This window comes from Sus scrofa, chromosome 2 (genome assembly GCF_000003025.6).
Source record: "Sus scrofa isolate TJ Tabasco breed Duroc chromosome 2, Sscrofa11.1, whole genome shotgun sequence".
NCBI classification, from domain to species: Eukaryota; Metazoa; Chordata; class Mammalia; order Artiodactyla; family Suidae; genus Sus; species Sus scrofa.
Window position 1 is genome coordinate 44,770,390 of NC_010444.4, and position 20,613 is coordinate 44,791,002.

The 20,613-nt window shown below is 37.1% G+C and overlaps 1 protein-coding gene across 1 annotated transcript in view; it reads left to right on the forward strand.

The window, feature by feature from the left end:
- COPB1 (coatomer protein complex subunit beta 1) overlaps window positions 1–20,613 on the forward strand; it is a 37,992-nt gene that overhangs the window by 9,318 nt on the left and 8,061 nt on the right. The window contains 11 exon segments of the mRNA NM_001172366.1: window positions 803–895; window positions 2,607–2,744; window positions 5,225–5,344; window positions 7,718–7,825; window positions 7,904–8,050; window positions 8,758–8,903; window positions 10,513–10,609; window positions 12,279–12,439; window positions 13,042–13,162; window positions 17,925–18,152; window positions 18,318–18,497. Of these exon segments, the coding sequence (NP_001165837.1) occupies window positions 803–895; window positions 2,607–2,744; window positions 5,225–5,344; window positions 7,718–7,825; window positions 7,904–8,050; window positions 8,758–8,903; window positions 10,513–10,609; window positions 12,279–12,439; window positions 13,042–13,162; window positions 17,925–18,152; window positions 18,318–18,497 (1,539 nt within the window).

Below are 20,613 nucleotides of genomic sequence, written 5' to 3' on the forward strand. Positions count from 1 at the left end.
AAGAGTGGCCTTCAAGGTAGGTGTGTATCTTTATTAGGCTTTTCAAACTTCATCAGTAAATAGCAGCTTTTCATCCTGGTAATTACTGTTTATGAATCTACTGGTGGTTAACAGCAACTTTGCATACCTTGGTGGCATCTAATCTTGGAATTTTTGCTATCCAGTATTTGTTATGCATGAAGACTGAAAAATATTGAATCTGTCCATTCCTCTGAAATACAGGTGCTGTCATTTTATCTTTGTAAACAAGATTATAAGAAAATTGCTTATTTGGGCCACAGTGTTTTGTCCTCTTGCAGAGTTGGTTTTTTGACCTGTGTCAAAAGGTGCTATGCTCTTTACCTACATGAAGGGACATCATCAGAAATAGTTCAGTAAAACTTGTTGATACTTTTACTGTAGAGATACTGTCGAGGCCATAGTTCTCTGTATATCACAGTGTTCAGTGTATGAGAATTGATGAAATTTCTCTTTTGGGTTTCAGAAGTAGGATTAGCTGTACTCATAAGCAGTTGGTTTGTTTGATTGTGTGGATTCCCTGAATCATGTAATGCATAGTGTTTTTCCCCTTGGTTTAGCTGCTAAAAATTCAGACCTTAGATTTGTGGCCCATTTGTAGAAAATATATTTATCTTTGTATTTTTTCATTTATGTGTTTACCTTCATTTTTTTCCTTCAATTAATTTTTCTTTGCCCTGATTTCCTCATTTATTTTATACTTAGTTATTATGTTTTTGAAAGTTGCATTAAGTTATTTTATCAAATGAGGTGGAGTTTTATAAATAGATTCTTACTCTTTCAGGATCGAGCTTTGGATTACCTAAGTACGTGTATTGATCAAGTTCAGACATTTGGAGACATTCTTCAGTTGGTTATTGTTGAACTAATTTATAAGGTAAGACTGATCTGTAGTGAGTAAAATGAAGAGTTTGAGATAAGGTTAAATATAGTCTCTGGGACACTGCTTTAATTGGTAGGATAATCTATTTTAGTAGTAGAAATATTTAGAGCATGGCTTGTTAAAGTCTCTCCCCTCCTACCTTTTTTTTATCGTATTTTCCAAGTACTTGCTTCCATTCATTCTAAACCTGCACAAAGAGTTCCATAAAAGCTCATGGCTTGACCCAATACAGCTACAAAGAAATTGTTTTCTAGGGCTCAGTCACTGTATAAATTATGAATTAAGCTTTGGAATGAAAGTCAAGATCTTTTCTTGAATACACACCAGACTACTTTGGAAATCTAAGAGCAAACAAAAAAAGCCTTAAGTATTTTGTTGTTCCTTGTTTGTAAAAGAAAATAAGAAGACTTTAAATATGTTCATGTGACGTTGTAAGCCGCTGACTCACAGGAAGTCTAAGACCAGATAAGAGATTTGGGTTTTAAAATGAAGTACTTTATTTGGCAACATTTTAATTTGATGTATCTTTTGAAAGAACTGATTGCATCTTAAATGTTTTGAGAAAATAAAAGATGCAGTAATGTCCAGTTTAGCTCTTGCTACCACTGGAGGCCAACAAAAATATATGTCAGGAATAACTTTATTAAATAGGCCGGTATGGACAGACTACCCGTAGCAGACACTGATAACTCATTAAAACCTCTTAGCTTCTGCAGGAAAGAAGCCCCTTTCAACACAGGGTACCCAGTTATTTTGAATTGGCACTTAAGATGAAACCAGAGCTGTAATATATAAATATAGTATGTGTAGCATATATATAAATATAATTCATGTGTTTGGTTTAGGAATGCCACAGATTCTCAAAAATAGAGATTCTCTGCTATCCAGTGGCTTCTTTATCTGGGGATCAGAACCTATCCACAGTTGCAACATACTCCGCAGCTGCACCAGCACCAGATCCTTTGACCCACTGTGCCACACAGGGGATTGAACCTGCAACCTGGCACTCCACAGATGCCACCAATCCCATTGGGTCACAGTGGGAACTCCTTTCTTGCTTTATTTAAGAACTGCTATTTTTTTAAATCAGCTATTGAGATTTATATAATCCATCATATTTCCCCCCAACCCCACCCCCTTTTTTTGGCTATGCCTGAAGCATTTGGAAGTTCCTGGGCCAGGGATCGAATCTAAGCCTCAACTGCGACCTGCACCACAGCAGCCCAAGCCACTGCAGTGACTGTGCTGGATCCTTCACTTGCTGCACCAGAAAGAGAACTCCTTTATTTCCCTTTTTGACATGACATTCAGAATAAAAATATAGGACCAAATTTAATGTCCTATCACATACAGTACCCATTTAGTGTACTTGGTTAATGTGTTGTTCTTGCTTCTGTTACTTTATATTTTCTTTTTCTGTTTCACTTGTCCAGTATGCACATTTTTATAAACCATCTGAAAATCTTTTGTGAAAGAGTAGAAATATAAATTGTAACTAAATGAGTAAATGAATAAGTAGCTATAACAATTACTTGAAGTAAAACCTATTCCTTTCTGAAATGACCAGTGTTGTGTCTTATAACAACTATTCTTAACTTTCAAATTAAGAAAAGTGGCATCCCATAAGCTGACATCTGTTTTCAAAAATGTATTTTAAAGCAAGTGTCCCTGAAGTCAACTGAAACCTAAATGTTTTCTTCTCCAGGTCTGTCATGCTAATCCATCAGAAAGGGCTCGTTTCATTCGCTGCATCTATAACTTACTGCAGTCCTCCAGCCCTGCTGTAAAGTATGAAGCCGCTGGAACATTAGTGACACTCTCTAGCGCGCCTACTGCAATCAAGGTATTATTTCTTTTGGTGCCAATTGCATGGTAGATATGCTGTCTTATCACTTATGATTTAGTGACATTACAATTTACTATGTGGTTACATGGCATAGAAATAACAACTACAGGTTTTAGGAAACGATTTGATTTGTTTCATGGTCTGACCTTTTCTTTTTTTCTTTTTTTTTTAATGGCTGCACCTGTGGCATATGAATGTTCCCAGGCCAGGGATTGAATCCGAGCTACAACCGTGGCAATGCTGGATCCTTTAACCCACTGAACAGGGCCAGGGGTCGAACCCAAACCTTGGTAGCTACCTGAGCCAGTGCAGTCAGATTCTTAACCCACTGTGCCACAGCAGGAACTCCTTTTGTGTTTTTTATATACTTAAGATTTTTCTTTCCTATTTTAAGATTTTACAGATAATATTACCTTTTAAGGATGACCTTTCTTCTTTTCTTTCTTTTTGCTTTCAGACATATATATAGGTAGAGATCAAGAGAGGGCGAGAATGGCAAATATGACCTGGAACCGTGAGGATGAGGGATTGATCCCTGGCCCCGATCAGTGGGTTAAGGATCCTATGTTGCCATGAGCTGTGGTGTAGGTCACAGACGAGGCGTGGATCCTGAGTTGCTGTGGTGTAGGCCCGCCGCTGTAGCTCCTATTAGACCCCTAGCCTGGGAACTTTCATATGCTATGGAGCAGCCCTAAAAAGCAAAAAAAAAAAAAAAAAAAAAAAAAAGAATGATTCTGGCATTTTAGGATTTCTCCCCATACTTTAATTACTTTAAAAACTGAATCTCAGAAAATGGATGCTGGATCCTAAATGATGGGTCCTAAAACGTTTTCAGTGAGTTTTTTTTTTTTTTTTTTGGCTGCACCCCTGGCATATGGAAGTTCCTGGGCCAGGGATCAAATCCAAACCACAGCTGCGGCAGTGCCAGATCCTTAACCCACTCCGCCACAGCGGGAACTCCTCCAGTGACTATTTTCAATAGTGGAATGTTTTTCTTTTTCGGTTTACTCTATCAAGACTATGTGAGGAACCCCTACTATATTCAGAGAATGAATTGTTCTAGAAAACCAGATTATATAATAGGAGAATTTACTGCTTTAGCCACCAATACTTTAAAAATTCTTGTTAACTTTTTATCTTGAAATCATTTTAGACTTAAACAAAGTTGTAAAAATAGGATAAAGTTCCTATTAACCTTCGCCTAGCTTCCCATTATGTTTATATCTTGCATAAAGATTAGTACAGTTATCAAAACTAAGAAATTACCATTGGAACAATTTTCTTACATTGTTAACTAGAGACTTTATTTGAATTTCACCAGTTTCCTCACCAATGTTCATTTTCTGTCCCAACGTCTAATGTAAGATCCCATATAACACTTAGTTGTCATGTGTTAGTGTCCTGTGACAGTTCCTCAGCTTTTCCTTGTTTTTCATGACATTGACACTTTTGAAGAGTACTAGGTCAGTTTGTTTATAAAATATCACCCAATTTTGGTTTGTCTGGCATTTTCTCCTAATTGGATTCAGATTATACTTCTGGGGGGAAATAACACGGAAGTGATGCACCCTTCTCATTGTATCATATCAGGGAGTACATGATGTTGATAGGTCTTATTACTGGTGGTAAACCTTGATCTTTGTTAAGTATCTACCAGATTTCTCCACTGTTGAATTATGTTTTTTCCTTTTGTAATCAATAAATATCTTGAGAAGATACTTTACGTGAATATCCTATTTCTCCTCAGACTTACACCAACTAGTTTTAACATCTCTCAGTGGGTCTTTCTCCATGGCAGTTATTTCTGTGGTATTCTAATGGTGATTTTCTATTTTCCTCATTCCTCATTTATTATTTGGAATTCTTCTGCAAGGAAGAGCTGCCCCTTCTCCTATCTCCCACTTTCCTCCCCTCCCTCTCTTTCCTACTCTTTCTTCTTTCTTTTTATATCAATATGGATATTTTATTCTACAGATTATAATCCAGTATTATTATTTATTTTGTTGAACAAATTGTTCCAGCTTTGGTCATTGGGTGCTCTTTCAGGTTTGCTCTTTTGTCCTTTGTTTTTAATGATTCCGGGCCATCTTTATATTCTCATTTTTTATGTACTGTAATGCAGGCATGTTAGAGTTTGCACCTAAATTGAAAGATGTTTGATAATTAAACTATTTGGGATAATTTCTCTGTCTGCTTTTCCCTGCCTTGTTCCTTATATTTAACCCTTAATTTTTGGCTGTTAATTAGCATTTCTGCCTGTAACAGCTCCTTTTCATTATTTTAATTTGTGATCCTTTTTATTTGAAAAAATAATGAAATTTGTGAGGAAATAGAGGGACATGTACTTCTAGGAAAAAGAAGTGTGGTAGTAGTGAATGTATTTTGACTTCTTCAAGGCTTTTTTTTCTTCCTATTTTCAGATTCTATGTTTAAGATAGATGATATGTTCTTAACATGTATTTCTTTTTCTCATATAGGCTGCTGCTCAGTGTTACATTGATTTAATTATTAAGGAGAGTGACAACAATGTAAAGCTCATAGTTCTGGATCGATTGATAGAATTAAAAGAACATCCTGCTCATGAACGGGTACTTCAGGTAAATGTTATCTGAAAAAGAGAAATCCTAAAGAACATCCATTTCAAAATGAGATTAATTCCCAAGCTTTACTATCTCGGCTAGCCTAAATGCTTGGAGACTGGGCAGTTTTTAGTCAGCTAAGATGTAACTTTTGAAGCACCATAGCTTTTGGGGGATATTGTCTTTGTTATAAAAAATATATTGCTGACATTTATTAATATATTTTTATCTTTTTGATTTGTCCTGCACTTTGATGGCCTTAAGCAGTAGATATATTTTAATTTGAATATAATTTACATTTAATGGAAAATAATTATACCAACTGAGAATAAAAGATGGTTAAATTCTAGAAAATTATTAGCATACCTGTTTGATCTGTGACAAATGATTGTTATAAAATCAAAGTCCTGGAGTTCCGGAGTTCCCATCGTGGCTCAGTGGTTAACGAATCCGACTAGGAACCATGAGGTTGCGGGTTTGATCCCTGGCCTTGCTCAATGGGTTAACGATCTAGCGTTGCCGTGAGCTGTGGTGTAGGTTGAAGTTGAGGCTCAGATCCTGCGTTGTTGTGGCTCTGGTGTGGGCTGGTGGCTACAGTTCCAATTAGATCCCTAGCCTGGGAACCTCCATATGCCGAGGGAGCGGCCCTAGAAAAGGCAAAAAGACAAAAAAAAAAAAAAAAAAAAAAAAAAGCCCCCTGGTAGCTAAATTCAGTGCTGATCCTAGATGAGAATAACAACAAAAAAATCGCTATGAAGGACATTATTCGGACAATTGGGGAAATGTGAATACAGATTTTATTACTTAATAGTATTGTTATCAGTGTTCTCTGAATTTGAAAATTTCACTATAGTTAATATAAGAGGTTTTTCTTATTCTTGGGAGGTATATGCCAAAACAATAAAAGTAGAGAGAGTATGACAAAGCAAATGTTGCAAAATATTAACACTGGTGAATATAAGTGAAGGTCATACAGGAGTTCATTCTTAAAATTTTTAGAACATTTTATCAGAGAAATGTTGCTTTTTTTTTTTTTTTTTTTTTTTTGGCCATGCCTGTGGCATGTGGAAGTTTCTAGGCCAGGAATCAAATCCATGCCACAGTTGTGACCAAGAGCCACAGTAGTGTCAATGCCAGATCCTTAACATGCTGAGCCACAAGGGAACTCCCTGAGAAATTTTTTTTAAATATAAAGTTTTAAAAAAGTAAAATAGGAGCTACTCTTTGGCTCAGCAGTAGTATCCATGAGGACAAAGATTCGATCCTTGGCCCCATGTAATAGGTTAAGGATCTGGCATTGCCTTGAGTTGTGGTGTAGGTTGCAGACTCGGCTTGGACGTGGCGTTGCTGTGGCTGTGGTATAAGCTGGCAACTGCAGCTTTGATTCAACCCCTAGCCTGGGAAATTCCATATCCATGTGCCAGCGGGTGAGGCCCTGAAAAGCAGCAATCAATCAATCAATCTAGTAAAATAATTTGTTTTACTACATATATATATGTATATATCTTTTGTCATTTTAGGGCTGCACCCGCGGCTTATGGAGGTTCTCAGGCTAGGGGTCTAATTGGAGCTGTTGCTGCTGGCCTACGCCAGAGCCACAGCAACACCAGATCTAAGTCACATCTGTGACCTACCACAGCTCATGGCAACACCGGATCCTTAACTTGCTGAGTGAGGCCAGGGATCAAACCCACAACCTCATGGTTCCTAGTCGGATTAGTTTCTGCTGTGCCATGATGGGAACTCCCTGTTTTACTATATTTAAAAATACTTTGCTGCCATAGGTTTTTTTTTAAGTCCGCCTCTTTAAAATATTACAGCTTCCCAAAGCTAAAATAACATTATCACACTTAACAAAATTGTTAACAATTTCTTAACATTATTCAGTTTTTCCAGTTGTCCCCAAAATGCTCTTTTTATTTGGTTTGTCCAATCCATAACCATACATCACATCTGATTGTGGTAGATTGGTTGTGATGTATGGTTCCTTAAGTCTCTTAAGTTGAGTAGTATCTTTTTTCCATGACACTGACTTGTTCAAGAGACTCGACCAATTGTCTGGTCTCCTTTTGGATGTGTCTGATTGTTTTCTTGAGGTGTCATTTGTTCCTCTGACTTTTGTATTTCCTATAAACTGGAAATTTGAGCTAAAGCTTGGTAGAGTCAGAGTAAACATTTGAAGTTTGAATCTATCATATGTGATATTATATACTTCATATTGAATTGCATTGGGAGACCCAAATTGTCTGATTCTTCCAACAATAGTGATTTTCTTATCTATCAAAGAGTTAAGGTCATGATGGACAGAACCCTCCATTCTTCAGTTAAGATTTTCTTCTTGTGACCAGAGATACTACTGTTAATTCTGGATTTTCTTTTGTTCTTTTTCAGGATCTAGTTATGGACATCCTAAGAGTATTGAGCACACCGGACTTAGAAGTACGCAAGAAAACTCTGCAGTTAGCACTGGATCTTGTCTCTTCTAGGAATGTTGAAGAGGTAAAACTCTGACTGCACTTTGTAAACTGTCAGGCCAAACATGATGTAATTCTCACTTATTTTTACTTTGTTCTATAGCTGGTTATTGTCCTGAAGAAGGAAGTGATTAAAACAAATAATGTGTCAGAGCATGAAGATACTGATAAATATAGACAACTCCTTGTGCGAACATTGCATTCCTGTTCTGTCCGATTTCCAGATATGGCTGCAAATGTTATTCCTGTGGTATGTAATTCTAGTGATCTTAATTTTGAAATTCTCTCAAAATAGATTCTGGTTATTTAAATTTAACTCTGGAAATCTCAACTGTCTGGAATCACTAAATCTCCCAGTCACAAGCGATCTTTATGCCACTCTTAAGCTCAGAAGGAGCTGACTTCTTTCTCTTACATCCTCACCAAAAAAAACTAAAAAATAGTGACAAAAATACCTCTGCATTTCATTACAATTAATGTTTGTTACAGTTACCTAAAGTAAAATTACTCTCTACATATAGATCATTCAGTAGGACAAATAAGTTTTTCTTTTAAGTAGTTTTACCTCTTAAAGTTGAAGGATTTAGTTATAGGAAAAATTAGCATAATTTAGAATAGTTTGCATTCTGCCATTGCCAGAAAAGTGAGGTATGTTATTGTACTTTGAAATTTTGCCTTTGAGCCCTGAATTTTCTCTAAAATGATTTTACTTTTAGTTACAACTTAGGTCTATCCAGTTTATTTATTTTGAATTGTGTCTTGTAATAAACTTTGGTACACATTGTGAAAAGCCGTCATGACTTTGTTTACATAATGGTGCTTGTCTCTTGACTTACATTTTGTTATGTATTTGAAAATTATTAATTACATTCTTTGTAAACTTGTTTGCTTTCTTATTAAACCTTAGATAATTTTCTTTTTGAAAATGTATGGTTGTTATCCTTTTTTTTCTTTTAGTTAATGGAATTTCTCAGTGACAGTAATGAAGCTGCAGCTGCTGATGTCTTGGAGTTTGTTCGTGAAGCCATTCAGCGCTTTGATAATCTCAGAATGCTTATTGTTGAGAAGATGCTTGAAGTCTTTCATGCTATCAAATCTGTCAAGTAGGTTTAAAATTTGTTTAAGCATTTTACCAGTTTCTATCTTTAAGGGTCATTTGATAGAAAACATGAGAGATGACTTAAGAGAGTTAAGACAAAATAAGTGAATAAACGTCACTTCACCCCCACTCTTACCCTCAATTAATCCATAATCTGTGGGCAAAAAATTTTTGGTAGGCGTGATTTGGTTAGGCTTCTCTATTCTCATTTCCTCTAAAACATTGTGAATCCTAAAGTGACTAAGGAACATATTTTTAGAAGGTACTGCTTTTGGGATATCATTAGTATTTATATCCCCCTTTTAGCATTTACTGAAGTGAAAGATTGAAAATGCACCCTAGAGTTCCTGCTGTGGTGCAGTGGGTTAATAATCTGGCATTGTCTCTGGTGGCACAGGTTTGATCCCCAGCCTAGTACAGGGGGTTAAGGATCTTGCTTTGCCAAAACTGTGGTGTAGGTCGCAGCTATGGCTCAGATTTGACCCCTGGCCCAGGAACTTCCATATGCTTCTGGTGCTTTCAAAAAAGAAAAGAAAATGAAACCTAAATCTGAGTTAGCCTTTGCTAATGAGAAATGACTATTGCAGGAGTTCCTGTTGTAGCTTAGTGGAAACAAACCAACTAGTATCCATGAGGACATGGGTTTGATCCTGTGCTTACTCAGTGGGTTAAGGATCTGGTGTTGCCATTAGCTGTGGTGTAGGTCACAGATGTAGCTCAGATCCTGAGTTGCTGTGGCTGGGGTGTAGGCATGTGGCTGCAGCTCCAGTTCAACCCCTACCCTGGGAACTTCCATATGTTTCAGGTGTGTGCCCCCCCAAAAAAAAACAAGGAAAGAACTTGCATCCAGGATTTGCTTCCATTTAAATCATCTATAATAGACTTGCATTATACCTGCCTATGTTAAAAAAAAAAAACTATAAAATTGGTTCTATGATGTGCAAATATATTGATATTTATGAAGTGAGAAAGATTTGTTTCCTTTTTGAGAAAAAAAAATCGTATCAAGGTTTAGTTTTTGGCGATCATAATCTCTTAGAGCTTCAGTTTCTAGAATTTTTTTCTTTGGTAAACTTAATGAAAGTCTTAGGGATGATTCCAGAGATGACTGGAGACTATTCTTTAACGTTTTTAACTATAAAAACGTTACTTTCTTATGTTTTTGGGTTTTTTGTTACTGATCCTTTGTACTCCTTCCTTGTTCATTGTTCTGTTCAGCGTCTTGCCTCTTTTCAGTGAATTACCTTTTATATTAAAATAATACATTTTCTGTAGTGGTAAGTGATAGAATCAAATTTACTGTAAACTCTGCCCTAAATAGAAGATAATATCTTTCTGGGAAACATTTTAGAATTTTATTTTTACTACTGGCTTTACCAGTTGTAGGATATTCCTTAAAATGATAGATGAGAACACTTATTTTTCTGTTAAGCTTTGTGATTTCTAGAGAGAATCAAAGAAACTTAGTGTCTTTGTTATTTTTTTTCTTACTGTTTCATCAGTAGTCCCTTAGAACTGCAGCATTTACTTAAGCTTAAATTTACAAAGAAAGATCTCTGCTTCAAGATTTATTGGCAAAATTAGTGTTTCAGAACTTGTATTCTTGCCTTTAGGATTTACCGAGGAGCGTTATGGATCCTGGGAGAATACTGTAGCACCAAGGAAGACATTCAGAGTGTGATGACGGAGGTCCGCAGGTCCCTTGGGGAGGTAGGTTTTACTTTAGTAAATGCCTCTTTATATGGTGGGGTTTTTTTTTTTGTTTTTGTTTTTTGTCTTTTTGCTATTTCTTGGGCTGCTTCTGCAGCATATGGAGGTTCCCAGGCTAGGGGTCCAATCGGAGCTGCAGCCACCGGCCTACACCAGAGTCACAGCAACGTGGGATCCAAGCCGCGTCTGCGACCTACACCACAGCTCACGGCAACGCCGGATCCTTAACCCACTGAGCAAGGCCAGGGACCGAACCCGCAACCTCATGGTTCCTAGTCGGATTCGTTAACCACTGCGCCACGACGGGAACTCCATATATGGTGGGTTTTTTATCTGAGTAAGTTTGACGTTTATGTAGTGATCTGCTTTTGTGTTTTTATTTACTAGTGCCTGGACTAACTAAAGAACACTAAGAAAATTTTAATTACCCAGATAATTAAGCCTTTGGGCAGTGAGAAATTAGGAGAGTCACCTTCCTCTACATTGAGCCAAACACCTTTTCTTTTACCTGTGTTATTTGCCCTTGTGGGTAAGATCTTTATTTGAACAGAAGGTTCTGTGTTTAAAAGAAAAAGAAAACGACTTGTAAAACTCTGATTTATCCTCTGTGTTATGAAAAAAGAACACATATATGATAAGAACAGGGCTGACTTTAGAATTTGTATTCATGTACTAAAACTGGCTGTATTTCCTCATCTAGTCAGCTGTGTGGTGGAATAGAAAGAACAGTGGTTGTTAGGAAACCTGTGTTCCAGTCTTACTTCTGCCAGTAATTAGCTCTAGAACCTTGAATATAAGTTCTTTAACCTGACTGGACATCAGGTTTTTCATCTTAAAAAATAAAGGAATCGATAGGTAATGATTGAAGACTCTTAGAGCTTTTAAATTAGATGATAGGTATTGAGAAATAAATACATAGTACCCATTTAGTTTAAAAAAGAGGTAGTTGATGAAGTTCTATACATATAAGTCAGGTTTATTTCATTTTATAGAAGGATGGGTGCTGGGTTTGGTTAGTAGTTCAAAGGAAGGAATGGAGAAAAATAAGCCTTAGTGAATATCTGCTTTATTTTAGTCACTGTCCTAAGCATTTTCCTATTATGAAATTCATGTGGTAAGAATTAAGATTTCTGGGAGTTCCCGTCGTGGCTCAGCGGTTGACGAGTCCTAGTAGGAACCATGAGGTTACGGGTTTGATCCCTGGCCTTGCGTAGTGGGTTAGGGATCTGGCGTTGCCGTGAGCTGTGGTGTAGGTTGCAGACTCGGCTCAGATCCCACGTTGCCGTGGCTTTGGCATAGGCCAGTGGCTATAGCTCCTATTCGACCCCTAGCCTGAGATCCTCCATAGGCCGAGGGAGCGGCCCTAGAAAAGGCAAAAAGGCAAAAAAAAAAAAAAAGATTTAAGATTTCTGTTTAACAGATTAAGAAAATGAGGCTCAAAGTACTTTAATTAATGTACACAGAACCATACAACTAGTAAGTGGTGTCCACAGAGCCCCTGTTCTTCTCACTACAATATCCTGGGAAGGAAAGAAAATTGAAAACAGAGTCCCAGGATCCATAAATTTCTTTGGGGGAATGATTCCATTATAGAAATGATGGAATATTTAAATATGTTTTGCTTGCTATTGATGTTATTAATAAATTGATGTTTCCAATTGATTTTTAGATACCAATTGTAGAGTCAGAAATTAAAAAAGAAGCTGGTGAATTAAAACCTGAAGAAGAAATAACTGTGGGGCCAGTTCAGAAATTGGTAACTGAGATGGGCACCTATGCTACTCAGAGTGCCCTTAGCAGTTCTAGACCCACCAAGAAAGAGGAAGAAAGGTAATTTACAGCACCTGTGCCTTGCCAGCTATACCTCTCAACTACTCCTGTGTATAAAACAGTCACATAATTTCTTTCTCTTATTAGTTCACTCTTCTGACCGCAATGGAAATATTTGCCATTTAATATGCCTGAAAGGAGAAGGATGTTTTAAGTTCTTTCTCCCTGAAATTGTCAATAATTTTAATCCTCTGTTCCTTATAACTGTTCTCATTGAAATAACTGTGCTGTGTTTAAACTAAAATTATTTTATGTAGAAAAAGCTAAGTGGTGGTAGGTAGCTAATGATATTTGTTTTGTTGCCTATGAACATTTGGTAAACATAGTTTGAAGCTTCTTTAACCATTTAAAAAGTGGTTCAACCCTTTAACTATTTTCTCTTTCTCTATTCAGTTAGCTCTTTCATCATTTGAAGAGAAGTTTGAACGCCATATATTTTTTTTTCTTTTTTTATTCTGAGAGCTAAGGTGGGAACTAATTGAGGTCCTTATCACTGAAATGTGGCAGTGAGAGTATCAAATATGCTTACTTGAGTCGTTCATGCAAAAGCTGCATCCTGCTTAAGGAGCTGGTGGGTTTCATTTTCCTTGATGATTTTGCAGACCTCCTCTAAGAGGATTCCTTCTGGATGGAGATTTCTTTGTTGCTGCCTCACTTGCCACAACTCTGACCAAGATTGCCTTGCGCTATGTAGCTTTGGTTCAGGAGAAGAAAAAGCAAAATGTAAGTTCATTTATTCTGCATTTATCCAATAAATGAATATTGAGTACCTGCTGCATCCATTGAACTGTGAGGGACTCAAAAGTGAATACTGGGTTCCCGTCATGAAAGAGCTTATGGTTTAATGGGGGAAATGGACATAGTAATATAATGTAATATATATATATATATATAATATGATGATTGTAAAATTGACAAAGTAATGTAATAACAATAGCATGTGATTAGTTCAGTGGAAGAATACAAGGGCTTATGAAGTTATTTCTGTTTGCTGTGATTAGTCAAGGCCCAGTGAAGGAAATGCCTCTCTCTCTAGCATCTTCATCTTGTCAGTCATTGTTTTATTACCAGAAATGCCCCTTAAATGTATTCCCATTTCTGTATTTCATACCTTCACTATAGCTTCTGACCATTCTGATTATACTCATTTATAGAAATCTATTTTCATTCCATCCAACCCCTACTACCATCCTTTGTGCTGTTGTCCTATATCTTATTTCCGCATGTCGTGTTATCAGCCCTGTGATGCATTATTATTTTTGCTTTAAATAGTTCATTACCTTTTTTATATATTGCACCATTTTTTCCCCATTTCCTATTTAGCTAGTGTCCAGATGGACATACTTAGGGAGTTGTAAGAAGTTGAGAGTACCTTCCTGGATCCTTTTTTTCCCCCATATTTTTCTTCATGGTAAAATAGATATAACATAAAATTTACCATTTTTAACCACTTTTAAGTGTACAATTCAGGATCATTAAGTACAATGCAGCCATTACCACTGTCCTTCTCCAGAACTTTTTCATCATCCTAATATGAAACTGTACCCAGGAAACAGTATCTCCCTATACTCCCTCCCCTGGTTTCTGCACCACCATTCTACTTTTCTGCTCTAAATTTGCCTATTCTGCAACATAATTTATATAAGTGGAATCATAAAATATTCGTCCTTTAGCAACAAGCTTATTTCACTTAGCATAGTGTTTTTAAGGTTCATTCATATGGTAGCATTGTCAGAATTTCTTTCCTTTTCAAGACTGTAATATTCTGCTATTTTTGTTTATCCATTTGTCCATTGTAGTCAGTTTTCTTTTTCTTTCTTTTTTTTTTTTTTTTTTTTTTTGTCTTTTTGCCATTTCTTGAGCTGCTCCCACAGCATATGGAGGTTCCCAGGCTAGGGGTCTAGTTGGAGCTGTAGCTGCTGGCCTACACCACAGCCACAGCAATGTGGGATCCAAGCCATGTCTTCGACCTGCACCACAGCTCACAGCAACGCCAGATCCCCAGCCCACTGAGCAAGGCCAGGGATGGAACCCACATCCTCATGGATATTAGTCCGGTTTGTTAACCTCTGAGCCACAACAGGAACTATCTAATTGCAATGTTTAATAGCTGTGAGATGGTCCATTAGATTCTTTCATTTAGTCAAACTTCCATATAATTAGACATTTTCCAGGACTTCCTGTGTGGCTTGCAGCATAACTACTTGGCCGTTGCTTCTTCAGTGGCTATGGCTCGACCCCTGGCTCAAGAACTTCCATGTGCCACAGATGCAGCCACTTGTAAAATTAAAAAAAAAAAAAAAAAAAAAAAAATTAGACATTTTCATTTTAGATTAGGGACTTTCAAAGGATTTCTTTTCTTTTTTTTTTTTTGTCTTTTTTGTTGTTGCTATTTCTTGGGCTGCTCCTGCGGCATATGGAGGTTCCCAGGCTAGGGGTTGAATCGGAGCTGTAGCCACTAGCCTACGCCAGAGCCACAGCAACACAGGATCCGAGCCGCGTCTGCAACCTACACCACAGCTCACGGCAACGCCGGATCCTTAACCCACTGAGCAAGGGCAGGGACCGAACCCGCAACCTCATGGTTCCTAGTCGGATTCGTTAACCACTGCGCCACGACGGGAACTTCGGATTTTTTTTTTAATTTACATACATATAGAGCCATAAGTGAGATTTAGAGCATCAGGTAAATTACAAGGTATATTTATCAATTTATTTTGATTTAATGGACAGTAATTTACTTGTAACTCTGTGGGCCATTATTTATTTATTCAGTTCTTGTCTGTTCTTTTAATTATACTTTTAAAAAATCTCCAACATTTTCTGTCTCAGTTCTCTAAGTTGGGAGAGCATTTGCCGATAAGAGAGCCAGGTTTCTGGTAGCATATATGGTTCAGGAAGCTTAGTTGTTTATTACCATACTGGCTCTCCTTCATATATGCATTTTCTGACACTCTTTTTCTTTATGTAGATCTGAGTTTCTCTCTGGTTTCATAGATATTCTTTTTGCCTAAAGAATTTGCTTTAACTTTTCTTGTTAATTTTCTTCTTAATTCTTTTGGTTTTTGTTTGTCTGAAAAAGACCTTATAATTCCTTCATTTTAGAAAGCTGTCTTTGCAGGTATAGCATTCTAGGTTGACGATTTTTTTTTTTTTTTTTTTTTTTTTTTAGTGTTATAAAGATGCTGCTTCATTGTCTTCTGACTTGACTTATTATAAAGATGGTAGCTGTTGTGCCTCTGTGGAAAGTGTCCTATTTTCTTCTGGCTGGTTTTGAATTTTCTTATTATTATAATTTTAGCTTTCAGTAACTTGATTAGGATATGCTTTGGTGTGGTTTTCTTCATCTTTCCTTTGCTTGCAGTTCATTAAGCTTCTTAGATATGTGCGTTTATAGTTTTCATCAAATTTGGGAAATCTTTGCCCATTATTTCTTCAGCTACTCTTTTCTGTCCCCTTCTCTTTCTTCACCTAGAGACAGTATCCAGGCTCAAAGGATTATTATACTTATTCTGTAGTTCTTTGCCAGCCTTCTAGTAGTTTTTTCATGTATGTATGTTGATCAATACTTAGCCAGAGACAATTTGACAAGGACATAGAGCATGTTTCAGGATAATGCTACATGAAACTGAAAGAGTAAGTTGAATTCACTGGTGGAAGACCTCGAATAGCAGACTAAGTGATGTGGACTTCACCGTGGAGGCTGTAGGTAATCCAGTGAAGGTGTTTGCATGTGGAGTGAAATGATTGGTGCATAGTAGGGATTGTGATCCAGGTGATCACACTTTGTGTCACCAGTAATGGGACGACCTGACATATTATGTACCTTCTAATGCAGTACAGTAAGATATGCAAAACAACACCTATCTGGTATTCTAACTAAAAGTAGAGGATATTCTTTAGAACAACTGGCCTGGGCTCTTTAAAAAAAAATCATTGTGATGGAAAAAAATACAGAAAAGCAGAGGGACTGATGTAGATTAAAAGAAACTAGAGATGGAGTTCCTGTCATGGCACAGTGGTTAACAAATCCGAATAGGAACCATGGATTGCGGGCTCAATCGCTGGCCTTGCTCAGTGGGTTAAGGACCGGGCGTTGCCTTGAGCTGTGGTGTAGGTCGAAGACACACCTTGGATCCCATGTTGCTGTGACTCTGGCAGCGGCTACAGATCTGATTAGACCCCTAGCCTGGGAACCTCCATGAGCTGCAGGAAGCACCCCTAGAAAAGGCAAAAAGACCAAAAAAAAAAGAACTAGAGAGAAGTATAGCCAAATAAAATTCATGAAGCTGATCCTGGATTTAAAAAACAAGCAAACAAACAAAAACGTTTTATGGCAGTTAGAAAGATTTAGTTGAATTTGGAGCATGATATATCTTGGGATTATTACATTTCTCAGGTGAGATAATGATATTGTGATTATAAAGGAAACAGTCCTGATTTTTGAGATGGATGCTAAAGTAATTATGAGGTAGAATTTCTTTCATATGTCAAACCAAAAAAATGTACATATATAGAAAAAAGAAATTATGGGAGTTCCCGTCGTGGCACAGTGGTTAACGAATCCGACTAGGAACCATGAGGTTGCGGGTTCGCTCCCTGCCCTTGTTCAGTGGGTTAACGATCCGGCGTTGCTGTGAGCTGTGGTGTAGGTTGCAGATGCGGCTCGGATCCCACGTTGCTGTGGCTCTGGCGTAGGCCGGTGGTTACAGCTCCGATTCGACCCCTAGCCTGGGAACCTCCATATGCCGCGGGAGCGGCCCAAGAAATAGCAACAACAACAACAACAACAACAAAGATAAAAAGACAAAAAGACAAAAAAAAAAAAAAAAAAAAGAAAAAGAAATTATGGCAGAATATTAACTGTTAGTAGAAGTGTATAATTTTTTTAACTTTCCGTGGTTGGATTTTTTTTTTTTTTTTTTTTTTTTTTTTTTTTTTTTTTTTTTGCTGTTTTTAGGGACACACCTGTGGCATATGGAGATTCTCAGACTAGGGGTCTAATCAGAGCTGTAGCTGCTGGCCTGCACCACAGCCACAGCAACACCAGATCCGAGCCCAATCTGCAGCCTACACCACAGCTCAAGGCAACGCTGGATCCTTAACCCACTGAGCAAAGCCAGGGATCGAACCTCATCCTCATGGATGCTAGTCAGATTCGTTAACTGCTGAGCCATGATGGGAACTCCTCCATGGTTGGAATTCTTAAAAGATAGCATTGGCTTGTGAAGTGAGTGGGTTAGAGCAAGAGAAAATAGTTTAAAAACCATTGCTATTTATCAGTTGAGGGTTAGTGAAGGTTTTAGAGGTTGGTAGTTAGGAAGGAGAAGAGTGCAAAACAAATAGGTAAAATCTAAAATATTTGAAATCTTATTCAGTTGAGGTGAAAATTAGTTTGTTCCTTGGATTGTGAGTGATAATAAAGTGATTGTATTGCAGTTGGAGAAGTCTGACAATAAATAAGCCATTTCTCTCCTTTATCTAGTCTTTTGTTGCTGAGGCAATGTTGCTCATGGCCACTATCCTGCATTTGGGAAAATCCTCTCTTCCTAAGAAGCCAATTACGGATGATGATGTAGATCGAATTTCCCTGTGCCTCAAAGTCTTATCTGAATGTTCACCTTTAATGAATGACATTTTCAATAAGGAGTGCAGACAGTCTCTTTCCCACATGTTGTCTGCTAAACTTGAAGAAGAGAAATTATCCCAAAAGGTAAGGTATATATAATAAAGCTGTAAAAGTGTTTTGTGGGTTTTTGTTAATTGTTGATTTTTCAGTCCTCATGTGTGAGGGCTGTCCCTATTGAAGGCCTACGGAAAGCTATCTTTTTTTTCCTATATTAAAGAGAGATGGTATATTTTTTTTTTTCGGATACAGAAAGAATCTGAAAAGAGGAATGTGACAGTACAGCCTGATGACCCCATTTCCTTCATGCAACTAACTGCTAAGAATGAAATGAACTGCAAGGAAGATCAATTTCAGCTGAGTTTGCTGGCAGCAATGGGTAATACACAGAGGAAAGAGGCAGCAGATCCCCTAGCATCTAAACTTAACAAGGTAACAAAATGTCGTATACACTGGTAAGTTATTTAAATTGGCTACTTAAGAAAATAGTAATCAGGAAGTTGTTGGTCCTGCTATTTCTTAAAAATAACTAACTGGTGGTAGAGCATCAGTTTTTGTAAAGTCACTGTAATTGATGGGTTCGTTAAACCTGAATTGAAACTTGGAACCTGATAAAGTACCTCATTATATGACAGTACTATAAATTCAGTAGATGATTTTATAACTTGTTCCAATTGTGTGTGGAATTAGCATAGACTAAAACACATTTCTGAGGGATCCTTGGAGGTTAACTAAAGCTTTTAAAGGTTAGGGCACTTCATCATCATCTATAACTGGCTGTTGTGAATAGCCTCCCCATACCTGCCCTCAGGTACTCCTGTCCCCTGCTACTTTAAATAGGGCAACTCCACTTTCATATTCTTAATGTATTGAATTTCAAATAGGATTTTATTCGGAAAATGATTCTACTCTTCAAATGTTAAATTTACAAATCAGTGATCTAGTTTAACCCTTCCTCTGTTAAATAAACACTCTCAAATTCATTTTTTGGTCCAAGATTAGATTAGGTGGCAGAATTGAAACTACTTGAACATGTTTTTCCCTTAAAATTGTGAGTAAAATTTTAAATATTTTTTTAATTGTAAAATTTATACAACAGCAAATTTACCCTCTTAACTGTTTTTAAGCATTCAATTCTGTGGCATGAAGTACCTTCACAATATTGTGTAACCATTAACACCATCTATCCCCTGAACTTTTTTTTTTTTTTTTTTTTTTTTGTCTTTTTGCCTTTTCTAGGGCAGCTCCCTCAGCATATGGAGGTTCCCAGGATAGGGGTCTAATCGGAGCTGTAGCTGCTGGCCTACACCAGAGCCACAGCAAGGTGGGATCTGAGCCACATCTGTGACCTACACCACAGCTCACAGCAATGCTGGATCCTTAACCCACTGAGTGAGGCCAGGGATCAAACCTGCAACTTCATGGTTCCTAGTTGGATTCGTTAACCACTGAGCCACGACAGGAACTCCCCCCTAAACTTTTTTCATCTTGGGAATCTCTATGCCCATTAAACAATAATTCCCTATCCCCTCTTCCTTCAGCCTTTGGCAGTCACATTCTACTTTTTATCCCAGTGAATTTGACTGTTCCAGCACCTTATATTAGTAGAATCATATTGTCCTTTTATGACTGGCTTAGTTCACTTAGCCTACTGTCTTCAAGTTTCATCCATTTCGTAGCATGTGTCAATTTCTTTCCCTTTTAAGGCTAAGTAATACTGCATTGTGAATATAGACTGCACTTTGTCTCTCCATTCATCTGTTGATAGACACTTGAGTTGCTCCTACCTTTGGCTTTTGTGAATAATGCTGCCATGAATGTGGATGTACAAATATCCCTTCCAAGCTTGCTTTCATTTCTTTTAGGTTAAATCCAGAAGTGGAATGCTGGATCATATAGTGATCCTGCTTCAAATTTTTGAGGAACCACTATGCTGTTTTACAGCTACACTTTATAACATTCCATACTTAAGGGCATAATGTCTGATTTCTCCACATCCTTGCCACCACTTATTTTTTATTTTTATTTTATTTTTTTTATAGTAACCATCCTATGGATATGAAGTGATATCTTATGGTGGTTTTGATTTGCATTTCCCTAATGATCAGTGGTGCTGGACACTTTTTGTGTGCTTACTGGCCGTTTATAGATCTTCCTTGGAGAAATGTCTATTCAAGTCCTTTGCTCATTTTTAAATCTAGTTGTTTGTTTTCTTTGTGTTTGGTTTTAGAAATTATTTGTATATTCTGGATACAAGTTCCTTATCAATATATGACTTGCAAACATTTTCTCCCATTCTGTGGGTTGCCTTTTCACTCTGTTAATAGTGTCCTTTGATGCACAAAAGTTTTGTAATATTGATGCAGTCCAGTTATCAATTATTTTTGATTGTTGTTTGTATTCTTGGTGACACATTTACATTTTTTAAATGCTGTACTTTGGATGTTTAAAAAAAATTTTTTTTTTGGTTGGGGAACATCTACAAATTTATCTTTGTGGAATCACAAGCATTTCTTGGTTGTAATTATTTAGTTCGCGATCTATTTAG